Genomic DNA, 23,569 nt, shown 5'->3' on the forward strand with positions numbered 1-23,569 from the left:
TTTGTACAATATTTAAAGTGCAGTACTGTATACGTACAAAATGTTGAGGTCTGAATTCAAGATTTTAATTTGATTCAGAGACATAAAAGTATAAAAAGAAAATACAAACACATGGTTCCCTAATTTGAAATTAACTTTGCACCTATATATGTTACAGGTATTTCCTGCTTTGTGTGAACTACTTCTTTTATGGTGAGACAGTAGCAGATTACTTTGCTACATTTGTTCAAAGACGAGAGCAGCTTCAGTTCCTAATTCGCTATCACCGGTTTATATCCTTTACACTTTATCTAGCAGGTAATTTACTTCATCTTGTAAGTGTCTTTTGTTTTTTGTTTTTTTTACTGTCAAGTGTGTTTTGTTATGTTATTATATTATTTCTTTTCTGTATGTGTGAGAGGCTTGATGTTTTAAAGTATATGATAGAAAATTAACATAACTATTTCTCACACTTTGAGGGAAATAGTAGATATCATTTATACAATACTTGTTAAACCAGAAATTCTAGAATGAACATGTATGCTGCCTCTTGAAATAATCCTCAACACCAGGGGTCCTCAGACTTTTAAAACAGAGGGCCAGTTCATTATCCCTCAGACTGTTGAAGGGCCAGAGTATAATTTGAAAAAAACATGAGCTGACTCCTATGCACATTGCACATATCTTATTTGTAGTGCAAATATATATATGTATGTATGTATGTATGTATGTATGTATGAAAGAACAATACAATATTTCAAATGAAGAACAATTTTAACCAACATAAACTTACCGGTATTTCATTGGGAAGTGAAGGCCTGCTTTTGTCTAATGAGATAGTCAAGTTAATTAGGATAGTTGTTGTTGTGTGCTTTCAAGTTGTTTCAGACCTAGGGCAACCCTAAGTCAAAGTTTAGGGCGGAGACCAGGTAAACAACCTTGGAGGGCCGCATCCAGCCCATGGGCCTTAGTTTGTGGCCCCTTTCTCAACATGTTGCAATGAATTTTGAGAACTTGATAACTATAGTCCTACCCCATTACTTTTTAAATTTTATGTCTTCAGTGTGATGTTGTTTTTATGTCGGAATATAGTACAGAAAGATCTGTTGGAAGCATGAAGTCGTTTCCACATCAGCTATTTTGTATTTTTTTTTTAAAAAAAAATTGTTGGCTTTGCTCTTTTCTTTAGAGCTTAGGGGGAATTATAATAGATTAACATATAATAAGATAAAGGCCAATTATGCCTCTTAAAACAAAAGTAATATAATAGTCTGAAGAGCAAGATGGTGGTGGCTTCCCATTTACTAGTGTATAGTGAGTTCTTGGTATCTTCTGGGGTTTGGTAACAGCTCCCCCCCCTCCCAATAGGTACCAATGTCTATGAGTGGTCAGCTCCTTCTGTATACAGTGGTATGGTAAAATAATGTCCCTTATAAAATGGCGAAATCCAGATGGTTGAATCCATGGATACAGAATCTGTGGATGCGGAGGGCTGACTGTGCACTGATTGTTGGCTGGTGGAACTCCTGCTTGTGGCTGCTATTCCTGCAACAAATAAATGGGTATTTTGGCTTTGATTAGTCAAGCAAAGAACACTGGTAGGATCTCTTTTAAAAAGTATGTGTAATGTATAGAAAGCCAGCATATAAAGTTAGGTTTTATACAGATATATATGTCAAGTAAGATTGAAGTTGGGTTCTCCCTGGTAAATGCAAAGTAAAAATTTGCAACACTTTGAGAAGACACTTTGGATTTGTGTATTACGGATAGGTATTTTCCCAACTATGAAACAGTTGTGAGGGATCTTTTTCCAGTAACTTTGCTTTCTAGCATGTTGGCAAATCAAGACAAATGGATAGTGTTGTCCAGTATAAGAAACTGTACTAATCTGGGAGAAACTACATTGACTTTCTGTATCTTGTAAAGACTGGAACCAGTTTGCATACATGCAACTTGTGCTACCTCTGGCTTTCACTTGGTTCTTAAAATTCATATCTAGAGGTTGCTACCCGTTTATTCTTACAACTATGTTATGTAAATCATTGAGTCATAAACTATATGCAGAAGAACACTATGCTGGAATCAGACTTTACCGTATTCTGAGACCTCAGACCCTACAGCAACACATTTTCAGCTACCGGTATACTTGCAGTGTTGGAATGTGGTCCTTGGCTTGGTTTCAGGAGAGCAGTGGTGGTATTTCTGTTCCATTAGATATTTGGCTGTTGGAGGATTCAGCTGTTGAGCTGTTACAGTGCTGATTATGTAGGCTTGTGTGTGGTTCACATTAGCCTTGTTGTGTGAATACTCTGCAAAGAAGTTGTCAGATATGAATGAATTCATGTGTTTCAAGACAGTAATCTATATTGTTCATCTTTTTGATGGACTCCTAAGATTTTTACTCCAGCGTACAAAAACTATGGTTGCTATTCAGGTTACAGGGAATTTACTTATCTGTTAAATTTGTATTTAACCCACCAGGGTTCAAGATTTTTCTGTTGGTTTCCTTGAAACATATCTTGTTGTTTGCTTGTTTGCAGTCATTCTTGTCTGAGTTAAGTGTCTAAACTAGCTCCTTATGCATTGAATTAGGGGGTGTAATGGAAACTTACTAAACCACTAAAGAAAAACAAAGTATTGTGAGTTATATTGGGTGGGTAAGACAGCTATAGTTGAAAACCAAAGAGGGAGTGACCTGATAATGAAACCATCTTTTGTTGTCAGCCTAATTTCTGTTTGTTCTGTCTTTCAATGGTATGAGAATAATGCTGCAATACATTTACTTGTTTTATATTCCATGCACAGGTTTCTGCCTGTTTGTATTGAGTTTGGTGAAAAGGCATTATCGTCTACAGTTTTACATGGTGCGTATCAAGCCCTTAGATTCTAAACCTGTTCTTAATATTGTCAGCATTAATCATTCCCTCTTTATCACTGTTGAATAGAACATTGAAATATATATTTAAAGGCATGTGAACTTTAAACAGTTGCTACCCACTCACATTATTGACACAAATCCACGTTTGACCTGTAATAGAGAGGCCGTTGACAATATGTTATTGAAGATTTTTGAATATAATGCTTTCTGCCAATTTAGACCGAATAATATTTGGAGAAGGCAAGACTTGTTTTTTTCTGTCAAAATTCAGGAAATTTGACATTGTATTCAGGGTCTTTAAAGAGTGTAAATAGAAAAAGATTAATTGGAATTTAAATGTTGTCATGCATTATAGCTTTGGGTGGATGCAGCAACTACTTTGGGATATCTCTACACAGTACTGCTTCCTGGATTTATCACAAATATACTTGCAACTGTGCAAGATGATAAAAACATAGGGGGAAAACTTAAACCATTGGGTTAATGTCAACATGATAAAATGGACTGTGAAAAGCAGCATATTTAGAACTAAACATATTTAAAACTAAAACAATTCTTACAAAAAAACCCTAGAAGTATAACTGGAAATATGAGCATGTGTACTGTCTGCTTATATGATTGTGGAAACTCAAGTTGAGTGTATACCTGCTCTTTGTGTCACTATATTTGTTCATCTGATTGCATACAAATTTGGGAATTATACTGGAGAAACAGTGGTGTGGAGGATGTATCTTTAAACTAGATTCTGGATGTATTAAGAAAAGGTTATTACTTTGCACAAGCTTTGTTGGAAATAACAGATGTTGAAGATGCAATATAGATCCAAGATATTAGGCAGTCACAGCATCCAACTTTGGTTCTGATAATTTTCATAATTATACAGCATGATTTCCTCATAATCCTACTACTGACATCTCTGTTCTAACTCTAGACTGTGTCTCATACATACACGTAGAATATGTTACTACTTCCCAATTGATTTTAAAATTAAATGTTGAATATTTTAATTATCAGATTTAAAAAATTGTAGGCAATCTGATACAGTTCTCTTTTCATATCTGTCTTGTCTTGTCTTTAGAAATTAACACAGTTTGTGATACACTTCTCATTTCTTTAGAATGTCTGTGTCACTCTTTTGGCTAAACTACCATTTTTATGTAAGCATATTGATTTGTGCTGTTGTGCTGTGCTGTCACTAACTGTTGTGTTATTGCACTGTTAACAGTTCGCATGGACTCATGTCACTTTGCTGATCACTGTAACTCAATCCCATCTTGTCATCCAAAATCTGTTTGAAGGCATGATCTGGTAAGGGGACAGTAATTTTTGCAACTCTCTGCATATGTGTCACTTGTATAAGCACTACCTTTCTGATTATTTTTTTCAGTTTTCTTTTTCACTGGTTTCTGCAGATATTTAGTGAAGTCTTGTCTAGGGCTCAAAATAAAATTTCTGGAAATGACAGGAAAATAAGTTAATCATTGAATTAATCACTGAAAGCTCACTCTCTGTTCAACACAAAAGATGAAAATGGCTTTATAATATTATTTATCACTCTTTGCAGATTGCTGAACCCAGTTTAAAGAATAAAGTGCTATTTGAGTCCCAGATTCATGGTTTTTGGAAGTCCATTGATATCAATACAACTTATTCTAAAACTTGTAGCTCGAAGAGACCTGTATAGATGTTCCTCAGCAACTCATACATTTTCTTTAAAGAATGCTTCCATTCCCCTCATGTCAACTTTGTGTGACATGTCCCAATAACATCATCAGTAGATTTGTGGTTAAAATTCTGACTGAATTGCAGTGCTTGTTAGAAGAGTGGGATTGCCATGTATTTTGGAAGAATGTCCTATTTTTACGTGCATTAACCATGGCTATGATCTAAAAAGTTATGAAAATCATTATATGAGCAATAAGCGAGCATGTCTTGCTTCTAGTTAACTCCCTGCCCACTTCACCATGGCACACTGCTTTTGAAACGGAAGGAAGTTTGAAAGACCATTGTGATACAGCATGTTATCTTGGCAGCCGTTCAACGAATAGATGGTGAACATTTCTGCTGAGCTCGTAGCCACTGCATAACCTCAAAAGCTCTCCTGATTTCCACCCCTTTTTTTCCCCACTGTTCATACCTGCCAGTAATTTAAAATGCACATTGGGTTTTCTCTGGCAAGAAAAATAACATGTGTTACGCGTTGAAGTGAATATGAAGGCAATCAAGAATAATGGCTGATGTCTAATGTAACCTTGTTCATGTGAACTTCAGGTCGACAGAGTTCCTACAAAAGATTATGACTCTTTTTATTTACCAAGTGCAAATTTTTCTAAGGGCTATGCATGCATTAAGAAGATATTATCAGTCACAAGTTCATAGAATCATAGGGTTGGAGGAAACTCCAAGGGCCATCCAGTCCAACCCCAAATTGTCATTCAGGAATACACAATCAGTGCACAATGAACAGATGGCCATCAAGCCTTTGTTTAAAAGCCTACATGAAGGAGACTCCACCATACTTCGAGGCATCAGCATATTCCATTGTCAGATAGCTCTTCACATCAGGAAGTTCTTCCTAATGTTTAAGTGGAATCTCTTTTCCTGTGGATGGAATCCATTGGTCTGGTCTACTCATGTCTGAATAGATTTCGTACACAAGGAGAAACAAACGAGGAATATATTTTTAAAGAATTCTATTGGTATAAATAGCTACAAAGAGATTGGACTAATAATAGCATTTGCATTTTAATTATATCAGTCCTATACACAACATTTGTCTTTTTGACACTATCTCTGTATTATTTCTCCCCACCCCCCTCCCCGACACTTTTCAGATCTTTCAAAATGCTGGGCATATCCTTGTAGTGTACATAATTGCTTTGCTTTACAGAGCTGTCATTAAATGATCACTCTGAAAAAAATTGATTTAAAAGCAGTTGGCCAAAAGTATTTAAAAGTTATACTAAAAATGATATTGTTACATGAGTAAATTCTTCTGACTGGGTTGGTGAGATATTTTTTAAGAATCCATTCATGCTTAATATTTTTTGCTGTTTAGTTTAAATTAACCTTTTGTTCTCCCTACCCAGGTTTCTGGTTCCAATCTCAAGTGTTATTTGCAACGATATTGCAGCTTATATCTTTGGATTCTTTTTTGGCAGAACTCCATTAATTAAGGTACAAAATTCAATTATTAATCAAAGAATGTACCAACTGGACCAAAATATGTACTTACTACCATTTCTTCTGTAAAACTGTTGCTTTTTTGGAATATAATTTTGTAGAGACTACCTGTTGTAACATGTAACTGCATGGAAAATTATAGTGTTTATTTTTTTATTATCTGGCACTTTAACTGAATGTTAGATATAAAAGTACAGATTTTCATTGTTTTTCATTTGTACCTTCCCTGATGTTTGGGCACCCACCCCACCCCAATCCAAAAATTAGCAACCAAGTTTCCAAAGATATAACTGTTTTTCTTTACTGCAGTATGTGTAACAAAGTGTCTCACCGAATCTTAAATTCAAACTTGTAACTTGTTCAATTCTCTCCATGTCCAGCTGTCACCCAAAAAGACCTGGGAAGGCTTCATTGGCGGCTTCTTTACCACAGTTGTGTTTGGATTCATTGTAAGTGCCTGTGCCACTTCTCATACTAATGATGTGTTGTTTGAAACTGGATTTAAAACTGGCATGAAGAACTTGGAAATGTCTCCAGCCTTCTCTAGCTTTCAAACACTGAGCTCTTAACAAGTTATGGCCTGGAATATCTTTGTGTTACCAGATTATGGGGATGGCAGAGTGCCGTGGGAGTATAACTGCAGTGACGGGCAACTTTGTTTATTGTAGTGTAAATGAGCTGACTGGATATTTTACTTTGACATCTTCTTTAACCAAAGTAAGCATCAATCTAAAGCTGACTTTATAAAGAATAGTAACTCATAAATTAATGAAATCCAGTAGGTAGCACAATAGTACACAACTCTCTACAACAGTGCCACTCAAAGTAGTGACAGGGCACAGTGGAGGCTCCCTCTGGCAGCCTTCAAACAGGTATATGCAGGGAGGGGGACCCCTTCAGATATTGAAGTCACAAGCCGTCTTTAAAAATGATGTTACATGGTTTCTCTGCAATGCATTTTACATTTGCTGCAGTTTCGAACAGTCTCATGTAGAGTGCATTGCAGGAAGTTACCAGTGCATGGAGTTCCCTTGCTACGTTAGACCTTCCTAAGAAAGGGAACCCAGTTGAAGTGGACCCCAAGCACTCTGGCCTACAGAGTTCATGTTGCTGTCTAGTTATAGAGATTGATCTAATAATGCCCCCAGCCTATACACTTGTTTCCTCGGAGAGTGTAACCTCATCCAGGGCAGGTAGTTTGCCCAGCTCTGGGAATCACCTGCTCTTGACAGAATATAGCTTCACGTCATTGTTCCATATGAGCATCCTGTCACTGTAGTGTTGGGAATTGAACTGACTACATACTTCCCAACTAAGGAAGGAAGCTTTAAAGGGAAAACTTGACTCTCAACCTGACACTTCATTGCCTGTCTATGAAATTGTGCTGGGCACGTTGTTGATTGTGACCAGCCAGTTCATGGAGCTTGGCTTGGGGTGCGTCTATGTTACTATGTTACAACATTTGAGTAGCCTTTGATTTGTTAATAATAACTTTATTTTCATACTCCACCACCATCTCCCCGAAGGGACTCAGAGTGGCTTACATGTGGGACAGAAAATCTAACATATATTAAAGCAACAGTCCATTAAAACAAAACCACCAGTAAAATAAAATAAGAACATTGTAACAATCCATATAAAACACACTTAACATAAAAGAAAGACAGCAGCATTGAGGCTCCATCAGACCCTGTTCAACAAAAATCAATGACCATGATTATAAAAATGGGCGTGACCAGGTTATAATGTTATGAACATTTTATGTATCTTTATTGTGGTTTTCAGGCTGCCTACCTTTTGGCTCAATATCAGTATTTTGTATGCCCTGTGGAATACAACAGTGAGACTAACAGATTTGTCACAGAGTGTGAACCTTCAGAACTGTTCCAGTTGCAGAAATACTCCTTACCACCATTACTTCAAGTTCTTCTAGGAAAAGTAAGTAAACTTAAATCATGGAAGAAAACCTGGATTCATGAAATCAGTATAATGTAGTTTCTTAGGAGCTAGATTCTAGACCAATTGAAATAGGAAGAATGTGTATAAAGTTTTTCATCCCTTTGCCACCAATATATCAAATGAAATATTAAATAGTGTGATACTTCAAGGGCACTAGATCCCATCTGACCTTGGAAGCTAAGCAGGATCAGTCCCTGCTTAGGATTTGGATGTAGACTACCAGTGAAGATCAAGTGCTGCAGGCTGTTCAGAATAAGGAACTGGGAAAACCACCTCTTGAGGGGTCGCCATAAATTGGCAGGCGACCTGATGGCAAATAATGTAATGCAGAATTATTGCCAAGTTTATCCTGTTAGGAGATTCCATTACTTTCCATTCCCAAAATGTTTTGTACAGTCAGGTCAGATGAAGGAGCAAATGTAGAAGCAGACTAGATGGAAATATATATAGGAAACTTTTGGTCAGTAGGCTAAAAGCACTTATCCTTTATTCTGAAAGATATGGTTGGCAATGAAGGTATTGTGTACAGACTGCTGCAGTTCCATGGGCTTGTATGATGTGCTGCATTCTCTATTACTTTCTAGTGAACCAGGCTATTTGAGATCCTGGTTATAGATTATTAACTAGGCAGAAATCAATCTTAATTTTGGCATATTTCTGGTTTTCCTATGAACAGATGTTGAAAATTCCTTCCAGACTGTATACATTATTAATTTCACTGAGGTATTGTTGTCATGGGTGAGCAAATGCAAGACTTATGCCCAGAGTCAGCATTGCTTTTCACACTTGACTAAGGTCAGAAGGCAACAAATATCAGTTTGATGGCATTCAATTCCAACCTATTGGTGCTGATTTGGAACTTCTAACCAGGTTTCTTGATGGGGAGCTTCCACAGAGAGTGAACATTTTGATGGTACTATTAGGAGCAGCTACATGGACCACTCTTCCTGCATGCTCTGGTTTTTGGTAGCACTTGTTTTTCTTTGTCTTAGTACCTTTACTGAGATGGTCAGTAATGGTTCCATAAGGAATATATTCTGTGACTGCCTTGTACACTGTCTGCCTCATCTTTTAAAAATTCACTCTTCCAGAGTATGCTTTCTGGAATTAGTTTGCACTTTTGTCTCTTTTAGCCAGGCATGATCCTTGTACATAGCCGAGACCTAGTAATAGTTTCCATAGGCTCTGATACACCCTCCACAATTTAGCTAATACAAATAGGCGGAAGAGAAGAAGAAGAAAATTTGACCCAATTCCTGTCTTCTCCTCCCCCCCCCCCTTCCCAAATCCTACCGGATTGCTGTGACATCTGAAATTGCATCTGTGGGTCTTTTCTGCGGGACATTGAGTTCCTTCCAGAAAAAGGAGGGGAAAATGGCACTTGATTCGTTAATTTCTTACTTTGTTTTGCTTGACAGAAGATGGCAGGTGTATGAAAGCTTCCCAAAGCGAGTTTGTGGCCATTGCCAAATACTAACTAGTAAAGAGAGATAGGGAGGGAAAGAGCTGAAGAAAGGGAAAGAGTTAATTTGTGATTTACTCCGCACAGCCTGTGTTCGCAGCCTGTGCCATCACTTTCGTTTTTTGCAAGGCAGTAATTGTGACTGTTTTATATACTGGAGACATAAAAACTGTCTTGATTTCCCATCAAAATCTTAATCTGCGTTTGTAGACTTTATTATTGAATGTACATATTCTTGAGACTGTTCTTGTGTGGGAGTTAGTGAGGACAGAAGAGCTATCTCATGTTAGTTAATGCTGAACAAAATTAATGGCTATATAATTTTTTGCAGGAATCGGTGAATTTGTATCCATTCCAAATGCATAGCATCGCTTTGTCAACTTTTGCATCCCTAATTGGGCCATTTGGAGGTTTTTTTGCTAGTGGATTTAAAAGAGCTTTCAAAATAAAGGTATGTATCAATTAGCATTTCTAAAGATTTCCTTGACCCTGTCAGACACACTCTTAAATATGTGGATTTTAAAAAATAAAATAAAATCTGCTCCCTCAGTTAACCAGGGATGATTTTTTTTTTCAGCTGGACAAAAATGCAAAGGGTTTCAGCTGTAATTTCAATGTAACTGATTAATGGCCTAAAGGACATAAAAGAACTGTAATTCTTTTGACTTTGATAATGATGGTGATAATGATAATAAAATCTATTTGTTAGTTGCCTGTCCTCAATACTTGAGGTGGGATATAACATAGTTGTATGGCTATTGCAATATGTTTAAATGCTGAATTTATTTGGCACAAAAATAAAAAAGAAATATATTAATTTATATAGTAATATAAGTTAATAAAATACGATCATATTGCCAAATATACATTACTGTCAACTTTATACTGCTAAAGCAGCAGTTAGATTCCACATAACAGGTATATAATTTATAGTAAAGGTTTTCCCCTGACGTTAAGTCCAGTCATGTCTGACTCTGGGAGTTGGTGCTCATCTCCATTTCTAAGCCGAAGAGCCGGCGTTGTCCGTAGACACCTCCAAGGTCATGTGGCCGGCATGACTGCATGGAGCGCCGTTACCTTCCCGCCGGAGTGGTACCTATTGATCTACGCACATTGGCATGTTTTTGAACTGCTAGGTTGGCAGAAGCTGGAGCTAACAGCGGCCGCTCCCGCTGCTCCCAGATTTTGAACCTGGGACCTTTCAGCAGCTCAGTGCTTTAACACACTTGGCATTTATATGCATCCATAAATGCCGAAGATTTTTCTGGTGCAGAATCAATGCATGATAATACTCTGCATCAAAAGGGGGTGGTTTTTTTGTGTGTGTCAGGAGCGAAAGTCACTTCTGGTGTGAGAGAATTGGCCGTCTACAAGGATGTTGCCCAGGGGATGCCCGGATGTTTTGATGTTTTACCATCCTTGTGGGAGGTTTCTCTCATGTCCCCGCATGGAGCTGGAGCTGATAGAGGGAGCACAAAACACCAGGTTGGATTCGAACCTGGCAGCCTTCAGGTCAGCAACCCAACCTTCAAGTCACAAGGTTTTAACCCACTATGCCATCAGGGGCTTTTTTTTTTTTTTTTAAAAAAAGGGGTGGTGGTAACCCTTGTGCATGTTCACATCATGTGCCACAAGGAAACATTATAATCCTGTCCAGTAAATCCCCTCAAAATGTTTTTTTTTTAAGCTGAACCAAGAATAGTTTCAAATCTAAAGAGGTATTTGATATTGAAGCTGAGGAGGTTTTCCCATTGATTACTTTGATTGGATAAGGTAACTTCTGAATCTGTTCAATTCTTAATTTCATGTTTTTCCCTGAAGGATTTTGCTGACACTATTCCTGGTCATGGTGGAATAATGGACCGCTTTGACTGTCAGTACTTGATGGCTACCTTTGTTCATGTCTATATCACCAGTTTCATAAGGTATGTTCCTATAGGAAACAGTTTAAGATTTCAGAGTTTGATACAGATGTTCTGACACTGGAAAGAGACCTGTATGCGGCCCATTATTTTCAGGTAGTGTGTCTGAAGGGACCCAGTGTAGCATAGTAGTTTTGAGTGCTGGACTACGACTCCAGACACCAGAATTTTTAAAACAAGCTTCTTAGAAACTTGCATTAAATGCATGTCAGAATATAGGAACCTGGATTAGGGGAGATTGAGAAACTCTTAGTGCCATGTGTAAAATCCCTAAGTTCATATCATAGTTATTGCTAAAGTCACTGTACCACTTTCGTTGGGCATGCAGGTTAGTGCATTCAAAGCTCATTGTAATCCGCCCTGAGTCCCTTTCGGGGTGAGAAGAGCGGAATATAAATCCTGTAAATAAATAAAAATAAATAAATATTTATCTGAATGTCAGATATTCACTGGAGCATTAATGAGACAATGAATAGCATTTTTATTTGTCCCCATGTGGAATCTGTTTTAGTGATTGGTGTGTCATGTAGGGGATGTCAAGCATTCCTGCTTTTGCTGATAATTTTAGGCCTAAATATACTCCCAGCTAGAGAAGACTCACCTAGTAATTTACTGAATTAGAGCCAGTATGGTATAGTAGCAAATACAGACCTCTTCTGAACGAATTTTACCAGGGGAAACCCCATAAAAGGTTTGCCTTAGGGCTGCCCTGAGTTGGAATTGACTTGAAGGCACATCATTACGAAAAAGTTATTATTTTAAATTGTGTTTTTTTATTTTATTTTCATCACTGGATTTTAATTTGTATTTTCACTTGGTGTATCTTGTTGGATGTGTTTTAATAGTGTTTTATCTCTTGTTATAATGATGTTGTACCCCTGCAGGGAGAGGTGGGTAATAAATGTATTAATATTAAGGTTAACATTTATGTAAATCCCAATAGTTCAGATATTATTTTGGAGTAGCAGTTGAATCCCCCTTTCAGTAGCTAGCTTTAGTGATGTTAGTGATAAGATGGGGTTTATCTGCAGTAAAGCTTGTTATATAGTAAAGCATGCTGTCTCATATAACCTTTTGCTTGTATTCAAATTAAAATGCTTTAGACTTTATTGTATGACTTTAAAAACAGACTTATAATATATAATTTATGTGCATGCATTTACTAAAGAAGGAAGGGAAAGTGACGTGTACTTTTTCTCCTCGAATCTAATTGCCAGAGGCCCTAATCCCAGCAAATTACTGAAACAGCTGTTGGTGCTGCAGCCAGAAGAGCAATTAAGTGTTTATAAAACTCTGAAGTTGCATCTCATTGAAAAGGGGATCCTTCAGGCACCTCTGAGGGGATAGAACGGCCAAAGTGTGGATTGCAAAGAGAAGCACAACTGGAAATGCAGTTTTGCTTGTACAGAGCAAAGTGCGTTGGACTGAAGACAGACGGTGGGTCTGAAAATATGAATGTCTTGTTTACTGAGATTACTGTGAATACCCAGGAGGCAATGCAAGGTTTTAGTTCTTTTCCAACAATTGCATGTTTCTGTTACCTAGTTCAGTTTCTTGGGTTGATGAAAAGAGACATCTCCCTTAGTTTTCAGCTTCAGGTTTTTATTTTTGTTTTTATTTTTTTAAAATAACTATTTTTAAATGGCGAGGCACACACTCCTTCGATCTAGACTAAAATAAATAAATAAAGGGATTCTTGGGAGTGTGCAAATCCTTCATAAGAACTCATTTTAATGCAATGCTATTAATGACTCCAGTTCATTTAATAACATTTAATATTACTGTGTTGGCACTACAATTTTAGTTGACAGTGTGACTAAATAATCAAGTGGCAATAGACACTGTTTTATGCTGTTATATTACCTCCAAAAATAGGAAAGGGGGCTGTGACAAATACCTTCGTTTTCTGGATTCCTCAGGTTTGTTTGTTTCTGTATTTGCAAAGCCTGGGGTGGAGGAACCAGCAGGTGGAAAGGCACAGGTCCTTGTCAAAGCGAAGTACCCTTTCTGAGGTGGGAGAAGGGAGTCACAAGGATCGTTCTGAAGCACAAAACACCTCTTGTCCTCTTCTTTACCAGCATGCTTTATCCAGGACTTTTGGGCCCCAAGGATTGGTGGCTCTTAAAAATGTGTTCAGTTGTGCCTCAGGGTTGAGAGAGATGTGGCTTAATGGAAATTCTTTTCTCTGCCTTGTGTTAAGTGCAATACGTGAGCAATCTCTAGCCTCATTGAGACCATTTTCATGAAGACAGGGTGGCCTTGTCTGTTATGGCCCGTTGGCTAAATGAGCTCTAGGATGAGAGGTGAATTGGCTCTCCCATCCGTCTCCACTGTGATCCTGAGGGCATTTGTTCGGCAACATCCCTGATCTGGATCTGTGGGAAGGGCGGGCCTTCAAGTGGTAGCCAACTCTGCTTATGCACAAGTCTGTATGAAATGCATCATTCCTAATATTCATGGCACGAGTTGCTGCTTTGTAGTTTCTTTCATCATGTAATAATCCAAAACTATATTTTAAAGCAAATAAAGTAATAACTTTGATGCACACATAAACCAAAAACGTAGTGTGGTAGTGATTAATGTAATAGGACTTGAGGGCATTAGGAGTACAATCCTGCCTGCAGCGGCTTATGGTGAAAACCTTATGAAGAGGAGCTGCAGTTTCCACTTAGATGAAATGGGCTTTGTGCAAGACAACATTCAAACAGCATTGTATCTAGGGATAAACCTTCTTTTCAATGAACTGCTCAAGCTTGGTATTTCTGCTTTGTTGGACGGCAACAGATACAGCTTAGTCTGGCCTCCTTAAGCTAAACCATGTAGCAAAAGTAACAGCACGTTAACTTCTGATTCTTGCATGAATGACATTTGTTTACATCACGCTTGAAGCTCATTTATGTTCTATTGCAATGTTAGAGATTATTCTGGAGTAGGTGAGTAGCGGATTGCCAATGTTTATATGCTAAGCACTAACTTGTAGAAGAGTTGGGGTACATTATTGCACATGTTCTAATTTGCTTCGGTAGCAAAGGAGCAATGCTGGTGTGTCTTCTTTATGTGCTTTTCCAATTATGACAAAATCAGATACAGAAAGCCCTGATGGTGTGGCAGCGTCAGCTGTAATTTTTTGCCATTCGGGGTATAGGGAAGAGCTGTTTTGTGGTTTTTTTTTTTTTTTTTTTACAAATCAGCTTATTGCAAGGGCACATGTAGGACACAAATATCTTGACAGCAGGAAACAGTCATTTTGGGGCCATGAGGCTGGATAGATTCTTATAAGTTACAAAACAACTTGTCCATTTACATTTACACATCAAATTAATATGGTACTGGGTTTTCTGAAGAAGTTCAACCTTGTTGTTTGTGAAGTCTAGCACATGGTGGACTTCTTCAGATGACACAGTTGCATTAGGGCTTTACTTCATCCACTCTTCCCTGCATTATTTCAGTGTCTATACAGGAGATGAGTAGGAACATGCCTGCATTTGCCCTTGTGTGGACCTGTGGTGATCCCTATTTATTTGTAGCACACCATCATGGGTAGTGGCAGTCAGTGATCTTGTGTTTTTAAATACGCCTCTCTTACAGGACTTTTCTGTGCATGAGTAGATTTTTTAGTTTCCTAAAGTGCTGGGGTCACCTGTCAGTCTTTTGGACTAAACACAAACAACCCAATGGGTTTAAACTGGGAAGCTAAAACAGAGCACAGCCTAAAACTTAAGGGAGAGCCTAATTGAAAAATAATGCTACTGAGTTCAGGTTTTAAGACTTCAGAAGGAATATTTGCACTGAAATGAGTAATTACTGGTATAGGCTGCTGAGATGTGGGTCTTAACAGTTTTCCTAGAAAACATCAGCCTAATTAGTCTGTCCTGAAGATGACTCATAGGAGAAAATACAGAATTTAGTTTTATTGTATAACTGTAACATTTGGGTTGTTTTGGTGTAATGTCTTTAGTGTTTGTTTTGAAATAAGATTGTAATTAAGCCATTAAATTTAAGAGAGGAGCTGAATCTGCCAGCTCTGTTGCACTGTTAAAGAACCCATTGTAAAATGCTGCTATTCATTAAAAGTGAAATGTTTTTGGATGTACTCTTACTGTTTAGAATTATTTTGTCTCCAGAATGCTATTGAAGAAGGGCTTTCCGTGTGCTTTTCAGAGACCATGTAAGAATATTACGTGCTGTGGGTGAAAACTCACACTTCAGGTATACAATATAAGCAGGTTGTGGCAAAGTCTATAAAGTGGTGCCAGTAGGAAACCATTTGCTAAGCCTTACAATTTCAATTAAAACTGAAAACTGTGAAGGAGCCGTGCTCTCTGAATTGCACCAATACCAGTACATTCTTCATGTCTTGGAACTTGATATAGAAAGGCGAGTGGAAATCTGCTTGTTTTAGCTTGTATTTTCTTCATTACACACCCAGGATATTTCAGCTACCCATTTTCCCTTTCTCTGTTTAAATAAACGGTGTAATGAAAATCCTTCCAATATTTTCCTTAAACATGCACTTCTCTTGGGTGAGACATCTCTGCCTTGTTTAGCAAAACTGTAGAAAATTATGTGTATATAATGCAAATGTTGAACATAGACATATATCTTAGTTTACTTTTGTAGAGATGGGCTTGGGGATAATAAAAGCTCTGATCAAAGTCTTAATATTCCGATTTCTTGTTAAACACCTTATTGTGTTTGCTGGCTAAAGTTCACAGATCCTGTTTTCACTTATCCCTCATCTCCTAACTGCATCAACTTGTTTCTTCCATCAAAAGGTTTTAAGTGATAAGCAGAATGTTCTTTTTCCTTCATTTATCTGTAAAACAGTTAAGGCGAGTCAACACAATGGGCATGCACACCACCACCTGAAGTTGTGTAGTTGGACAGCTCATTTTCCTACATTCGTATGGACTGAAACCATCAAGTATGGAGTACGAATCACAGGAAAAGCAATGCAGTACAACACTTCTAGGATATACTGGATTAAGGAAAATTATATTTAAAAGGATATTTAGAGCCTGCTAATTCCAAATGACTGTCTTCCTTTTCCCCCCTTTGCTGGTCTCCTTTTGCTTTTGAGATCTTCGATGCAAGTACATTTGTGGAACCTGACATTCTGCCGGCTTCAAATAGATCTCCATCCCATGACACATGGAATCTTAAGAGTTGTTATGGCCATTCGGCAATCTAGTCCAACCCCTTTTTTGTCATGTACAGCTACACCACCCCTGAGAATAGTGCATCCAAACCTGGTTTGAAGATGGAGAATCCACCGTACTCTTGGATCTATACATAAAGATACAATAAGCTTTTGGGCTGAAATTTTTGGCATTGATTTTTGAGCTGGTGTACTGGGAGGTTTCATATGCAGAATTTTTATTCTGTAAAAAGCCAAGTGTGGTGTATTGGTTTGAGTGTTGCACTATGAGACTGGAGACAAAAGTTTGATTCATGGCAGGACCATGGAAACCCACTGGGTGACCATGGGCAAATCACACACACTGAACCCCAGAAGAGCTCTTGATATGGTGGCCTTTAAGTCACCATAACTAGGAAATGACTTGAAGATATGCAACAACAACTTTGCAATTGCAGGATTTCGGTCTTGAGTGCCACCTTGGAGTTTGTAAACAGTGGAGCCAGAATGATGTGCTTCAGCTTGAAGGTTTGCTCAAAGTGGAAAGAGATTAGCCCCTTTGCTAGGAAAAACGACAGTACAGTCATGCTACACTGACTCCTAGAAACATGGACAGAATGCCTTTTGATCTTGTCAGCAGAAATCTAGAATAAGAATTTCCCCTTCTCCAGTAATTCTCAAACATTCTTTTACCTTGGGGAAAGTGAATATTTTATTCACCTTCTGACAGACTTTGCAACTGGAATCAAGTTTGTGACTTATGCTGGAATAAATACAGTTGCACTATCTCCCAAAAGCCAAAGTTTCCAATATATAACAGTAACCTTTAAGCATACAACATTTATTTTTGTAAAAGAAATGTGTCTTTTTTGAGCACATAATTACTTTGTGTGCTTCAAGCACGCTTAGAGTCGCACCTTACGCTTAAATCATTTGGCAAAGAGAGTCACAGAATCATTGGTGGTAAATAGCAAGTATTTATTGGAAATGAAAAGACAAAACAAAAAAGTACCTGAACTATTGCATTTAATCATGTATTGTAATTGTGTTACTCTACCTTTTTGCATTGGAGACGAATATACAATAAAACATTCAGATATCACAGATCGCACACTAGATAGTAATTCTTCAGGCCTTTTACATAACCACCAAAAAACAGATACTGGATTCTGCAATATAGTACAAAACGCCACCCCCTCCAGTTATAGCCAGTTATCTTCAATTTACTCCTGTTGCTGTACAAATAAATGGCCATTTACCCTTGGGTTTACAAATTAATAACTGGACAAAAATATACATTGTACTGACACAAAAAGTCAGTTGTGTTAAGTCATGCAACAAGTAACCAAACTTGCTGAAATTAAAATATTTTCTAAAAACAGTTTTTACTGCATAAATATTTTTATACACAGCTCATATACCAAAACAAAAAGGAGAGTCTTAAATGATACAAAGCAAAAAAATAAGATTCTACGGATTTTTATACATAAGAAAGTGCAAAATAATGGTGTCTAAAGTATTTTTTTAATTAATTTTATTTTTGAGGTTGGACAGATGGGTGAAGGGTGGAGGCAGCCGCTGGCACCTTTCTAAGCTTGAACACTTCAGCTGAACATTACAAACAAAGTGTAGAGTGCATGGAGAGGGGCCAGGAAGAATTACACTGAAGAACAAGGCAGGAGGAGAGCTACTTGACAGTGCAACCCCACCCCCCATCCCCGTGTGTTGATTCTGCTCATCAAAAAGTTCAGATGTGAACACAAAATTACTATTTGGGAAAATAGAGCCACTGAGCTGCCAAGCCCAGAACAGAGCGAGAAGTCTATGTTAGAAAAAGTGGTTTAGATCACAGTAGCAGTTGCCAGCAAAATGCAAAGGTTGCTTGTACTAAGGATGTGACTACACACAAAGTGTATCACTCAGCATCCCTTCCAACAAAACCTGTGGGAAGGTGGCATTGAAATGAACAAAAGCTAAAAAACACCGGTATCTTTAGTACAGCCGAGCCTCCAATTCACCCCTCCCTGTCAACAGGATGTACATTCCCTCCCAAATTCACGAATAGACTCAGGAAGAACTCCTCCTCCCCCAAGCAGCTGAGGCATTCAGTATATACTCAACTTGCAATACACTTACACACAAGAGCCACAAAGAAGACTTGGTTACCTTCTGTCCGAGAAGAGTGCCGAATGTAAAAAGTGTAGAATAACACTGGTACAACATGTTTAATGTAGTTAAACACATTTTCTCTTTTTTAAAAAAGGAACATAGTAAACATTGCTACACATCCTGTGTTTTTTCTAATGGCCCAGCATTAGTTCTATCTGGAGTGTTAGTGCTATCCAGTGCTTAGAATCTTATATGGAGGAATTGGTTACGATTTGGAAATACCCAAATCCTTCTCCAGTTAAAAAGACAGATGTCAGGTTAGGTTCTTTTGTTTTAAATTACTCCGAGTTTAACTTCCTTGGACAAATCAAAATTTTGAGAATGAAAGTGCTTGTAAGGAAATCGACAAAACTCTTTGTAGACTAATTTTAGCATTTGAAAACAAGTGTTATTAGGCGGAGTTCAATAAGCCACTTAAGCCTACCTGTGCTTATGACTATGAAAGACAGGTAAGGATAACCAGCAGCCCTTCAGATGAAATGAGTGAGCTCCCATCATTCCTAACTACCCATTGGCCATAGCGCAGATGAGAGATGGAATCCAACAGCCACCTGGAAAGGCTACAAATTGCTCAAAGTTAATTTAGTCCAATTGGTTCTAGTAAATGCTCTTAAGTGGCTTGACATCCTGTTTGTTATAAAGTACTGAGCAGGCTAAAAAAAGCCTCCTTAATTTTCTTTGAAAGTATCAAAGCAAATCTATGCGGACAAAGCAAAACTGCTGCTAGGCCAGTTCTGCGAGAAATTTTTAAAAGCTCACATGGATTCATGTGGAATCACTCTTTGGGAGATTTGAAGTGCAAATACCCAATCACCATTTTGATTCAATCCTGGCAGTTTATCGTCTTACAAGTAAACATTATTAAAACCACCAAATCACTGTATATTAAGTTTCCTTCACCAGGGATATTTAGGGAGAGAAACATTGCTAAAAGAAAGTACAAAATAACAACTGGTGGAGTGTGCGTGCGCTTGTGTTCCCATTTAGTCTTTTCAAGCTACTCCATTTTTTTTTACATTTATACTGGTTGAAATATGATTACAATAAAGGTATGTTGTGCCACATTCCATTTCATTTCATGATGTGCCAAGATTTGGGTTTCTCTTAATTTTTGACCTTTTCCACTGTTAAAAAGCAATGAATCTGCATAGACAACTAACCTCTTGATGACAATTCATCCCATTTTCCATTTAGAGAAAATGCATATTGTTGTGGGTGAAAAAAATAAAACTTCCAGGAGGAAAGAAGATGCCTCACCGTTCTGGTTGAAAGATGGACAATGGTTTTGTGGCTCCCATTCACTTCAATGGGGCCTATGCAAAAGAAATCTCTTATTGGATTGGAACTAACAGTAGCCTTCTCCAGTTGTAAGACCAAGTATTTCTATTTTGTACGAAATACCCAAGAGAAAAATAATTTTTCTGTATTTTTCGGGAAAATGAAAGGAACTTTAACTTACATGCAAGTGATTTACCTGCAAATAAAACCTGGTATCTGCATTACCTTAAAAACAAGGGAAGTAGCTGGTCCACGGTATAAAAAAAGAGACCTAATATGAAATGTCAGGTTTTACATAGCTGCTGTATTTTAGAAAATGCAACAAAAATATGTTCCTTGTTGTCTTATAATTTAAATAAAATATTCCATATCCTATTGCCCCAAAGAAATGGATTGTGTTTTTCCCTCTTCCCCATTTTTAACGACTTGTCCTAAATAGCTCGGTTTAAGTTAAGATAATGTTTACATAACTGAAAGAACAAACATGCAGCCTGGACTGTAAAGAAAAAGAAATACAGATAATGCCTCTTGATGTTTTTTTTTTTTAAAAAAAAACACAACAACATTCATGTTGAAGTAGACACAGATGAGCTAAAGATGAGATGCAAAATATAGTGGTTGGTTTGAAGTCCCATGTAACAGGCAGTTCAGTTTGTATTTCAATAAAAAGGCCATTATATCTATTTACAATATCCACAGTTTGCTTGCGAAGAAGGCAGATTTACAACTATCTTCTAAAAAGCCTCCTGCGTCCTGCAACAGAAATTAAGGTGACTACTTCTACAAAACCAAGACTGAACAAGAGATGGTTAATGATGGATTCTCTTCCTGGCAGGAGGCTGGGCCTTGAGGGGTCTTGCTGTAGTTGCTGCGACTGCTGCTCCTCTCCCGCCTAAGGATCACGGATAACGTGACTGTTTTCAGCTCCTGCCCTGCAAATGTACACGCAAAATAATTAATGATCCCTTTTTTTGCCTGCAGTGCTTTTAACTGCACAGTACAATCAGGAAATGTTCAAGGGCTGGCAATCCAGCCCCTTCCAAATGTGCTGCAAGTTCCTATAATTCATGGAGTCCTTTGCGTCCTACAGTGCAAAGCCTGGTTTCCCTCTGCCCTGCTAATTCCAGGATCCTTCCTCAGGGCCTCGCTCATGCTGCAGGTTGTAGTAACAGTTCTGGCAAACCCGTACTGGAGAGGAAATTTTCAAGCGCTTGATTTCAGACTGAAAGCGACTGCATCTGAAAAAGTAGAACATAACAGTGGAAAATGTATGGTGCTTCACAGGTAGCAGAAAAAATGGAATGCACAGATTTAGGATAGGTGACACCTGGCTTGCGAAAGGGATTTAGGAGTCTTAGCAGACCACAAGCTGAACATGAGTCAACAGTCTGATGCAGCATCTAAAAAAGCCAATGCGATTCTAGGCTGCATCAATAGGACTATAGTGTCCAGAGAAGGGCGACCAAAATGATCCAAGGTCTAAAGCCAAGCTTAGGAGGAGAGACTGAGGGAGCTGAGTATGTTTAGCCTGGAGAAAAGAAGGCCGAGAAAAGGCAACCTGATCGCCACGTTTAAATATTGGAAAGGATGTATATTGAGAAGAGGGCAAGCTTGTTTTATGCTGCTCCAGAGATTGGGACACAGAGCAATAGATTCAAATTGCAGGCATAGAGATTCCACTTAAACATTAGGAAGAACTCAACAGTGAAATATGCCACTGCCTCAGACTATGGTGGAGTCTTCTCTGTAGGTTTTAAACAGAGTCTAGATGGTCCTCTCTTGGGAGTGCTTTGATTGTATCATCCCACATGGCAGGGGAATTATGGTCTTTTTGAACTATGATTCTATGAGGAATTCTTTGCCTCCTTTTTGCATTCACGTTTACTCAAGATCATGCTACCCAACAATTTTAAGGCCATTTTAATAGGGTACAGAAAAGTCAGCTAGCAAGTACATTAGGCTCCACTACACACTCAGGGAACTACTATTTACTTAAGAACGTATCTTTCATGGCAGACCTGCAACTGGGAAAGAATATGGGAATACACTCTTTGCTTTTATCCATTAGCAAGATGGATAGCAGCCAAAATTGTTCAGTTCTAGAATACTCCAGGCAGTTTGTAGCAGTGGATTAAATTTAATACCAATTAATGACACTCATCAAAGCTACCTCAAAATAAGATTCAGTGAATGTACCTTCTTTTCTAGGGAACATGGTACAGATTGAGTATCTAAAGTGCTTGGAGACAGAAGTATTTGCATATAAATACATAATGAGATATTTTGGAGGTGGGACCCAAGTCTAAACATACAATTTAATTGTGCTTCTCGCACACCTTATGCACATAGTGTGAGGTTTTATACAGTATTTTAAATAGTTTCCTGCACTAGAAAGCAAAGATGTCAATATCCCAGCCACCCATGTGGACGATTTTGGAATATTTTGGAATTCCAGGTGAGGGATGCTCAATCAGTACAATCATTTCTTCCATTTATTGGTAGGAAGCACAAGTGTTTGATGCTGAAATAAAGGAAGCAGCTTCATTTGATTTTTTAAAAAGCTTTTTGAGTTAGAATTATAGAATTATAGAGTTGGAAGAGACCACAAGGGCCATCCATCCAACACACAGTCAAAACATTCCTGACAGATGTTAGCATCTCTTCAATAACTGAACCACTACTACGTACATCAACAAGAAAGATAACGAAGACCGGTCTTACTTCTGACAGAAGAGTTGCCCACAGTTCCTGCAGTGGTGGCGCCTTTCCGTCAGAGAGAACCGGACTGAGCAGCTAGAGCAACTGTCCCCTCCTTCATCTTTCACCCAGTGGTCAGCAGCAGAGCGGCCCGGTTGGTCACTCACTGACCAGCTAAACACTCTGCCTCTGCTGTCCCCGACTAGAATCCTGCTGTGATCCCTTTGGTGGTGGGGGGTGGGGGGGGGGGGGGGAGAGAGAGACAATGTACAATGACAATAAAGTCATTCTAGTCTACAATATATATTAATTATGTACACTATAAGCATTATTCTCTTGGGTGTTTTATTAACAAATCAACTCTTGTCTAGGCTGTCATTTAGGACAATGTTAAATAAAATAACAATAAATCTAATATCATATTTCACTAAGAACAAACATTTAACAACAGCATTCAGACTATCAAAAACACACGATAACTTCAGCTCTTCATATTCTCATGCTAACATGCTCACTGGCCAACTGCTGCCAAAAAGGTAACTTTTTTGAATTGTGATCCTTGCTAAAAGTCACATACTGCCCATTTCGGCAGGTCTTAAAGCAGATTAAACCTTGGAGGCAACTACTGCTTTTAATTTAGTTTTACTTGTCCTCAAGTCTGAAAATGCTATTTCTGTGTCTGCATTCAGAACTGCATTCTGAGAGGACAGGGGCACAAACATCCTACACACACCACAGGGCTGCACACACAACAAGCAAGTTACTTACTTGGAGATGCCTAATGCTGTGATCTCTGCAGGATGCGTGTTGTCCTTGCGATCGAAGGCGGTGTGCATAGTTAGTTTGCTCCTGAATACCAGCTGCCGCTCCCACCTGTAGCCTAAGGAGGGGAAAGGATACCAGTG

At 38.2% G+C, this 23,569-nt stretch overlaps 2 protein-coding genes across 7 annotated transcripts in view; one reads left to right on the forward strand and one right to left on the reverse strand.

Annotated features, from left to right (window-relative positions):
• cds1 (CDP-diacylglycerol synthase 1) overlaps positions 1-16,045 on the forward strand; it is a 32,102-nt gene extending 16,057 nt beyond the window's left edge. Inside the window, exons 5-14 of one of the 2 annotated variants that reach the window (XR_010006494.1) lie at positions 158-297; positions 2,785-2,843; positions 4,083-4,165; positions 5,947-6,034; positions 6,421-6,489; positions 7,826-7,978; positions 9,793-9,912; positions 11,283-11,386; positions 12,601-12,820; positions 13,303-16,045. Coding sequence is in view for 1 of the 2 variants with exons in the window: in XM_003221238.4 (XP_003221286.1) it covers positions 158-297; positions 2,785-2,843; positions 4,083-4,165; positions 5,947-6,034; positions 6,421-6,489; positions 7,826-7,978; positions 9,793-9,912; positions 11,283-11,386; positions 12,601-12,730 (946 nt within the window). In the remaining variant the exon portion in view is untranslated. Of the gene's footprint in view, positions 1-157; positions 298-2,784; positions 2,844-4,082; positions 4,166-5,946; positions 6,035-6,420; positions 6,490-7,825; positions 7,979-9,792; positions 9,913-11,282; positions 11,387-12,600 lie in introns of both variants that reach the window. The other variant, XM_003221238.4, reaches the window with a different exon arrangement.
• A 1,432-nt stretch (positions 16,046-17,477) lies between these two features.
• wdfy3 (WD repeat and FYVE domain containing 3) overlaps positions 17,478-23,569 on the reverse strand; it is a 156,980-nt gene continuing 150,888 nt past the window's right edge. For all 5 annotated transcript variants that reach the window (XM_062981749.1, XM_062981746.1, XM_062981748.1 and 2 more), the window contains 3 exons: positions 23,433-23,544; positions 22,689-22,886; positions 17,478-21,205 (listed from right to left, as the gene is read on the reverse strand). In XM_062981749.1, coding sequence (XP_062837819.1) covers positions 21,085-21,205; positions 22,689-22,886; positions 23,433-23,544 — 431 coding nt within the window. In that variant the 3' untranslated portion in view covers positions 17,478-21,084. The remainder of the gene's footprint in view (positions 21,206-22,688; positions 22,887-23,432; positions 23,545-23,569) is intronic.

This window comes from Anolis carolinensis, chromosome 5 (genome assembly GCF_035594765.1).
Source record: "Anolis carolinensis isolate JA03-04 chromosome 5, rAnoCar3.1.pri, whole genome shotgun sequence".
In the NCBI taxonomy this organism is placed as follows: Eukaryota; Metazoa; Chordata; class Lepidosauria; order Squamata; family Dactyloidae; genus Anolis; species Anolis carolinensis.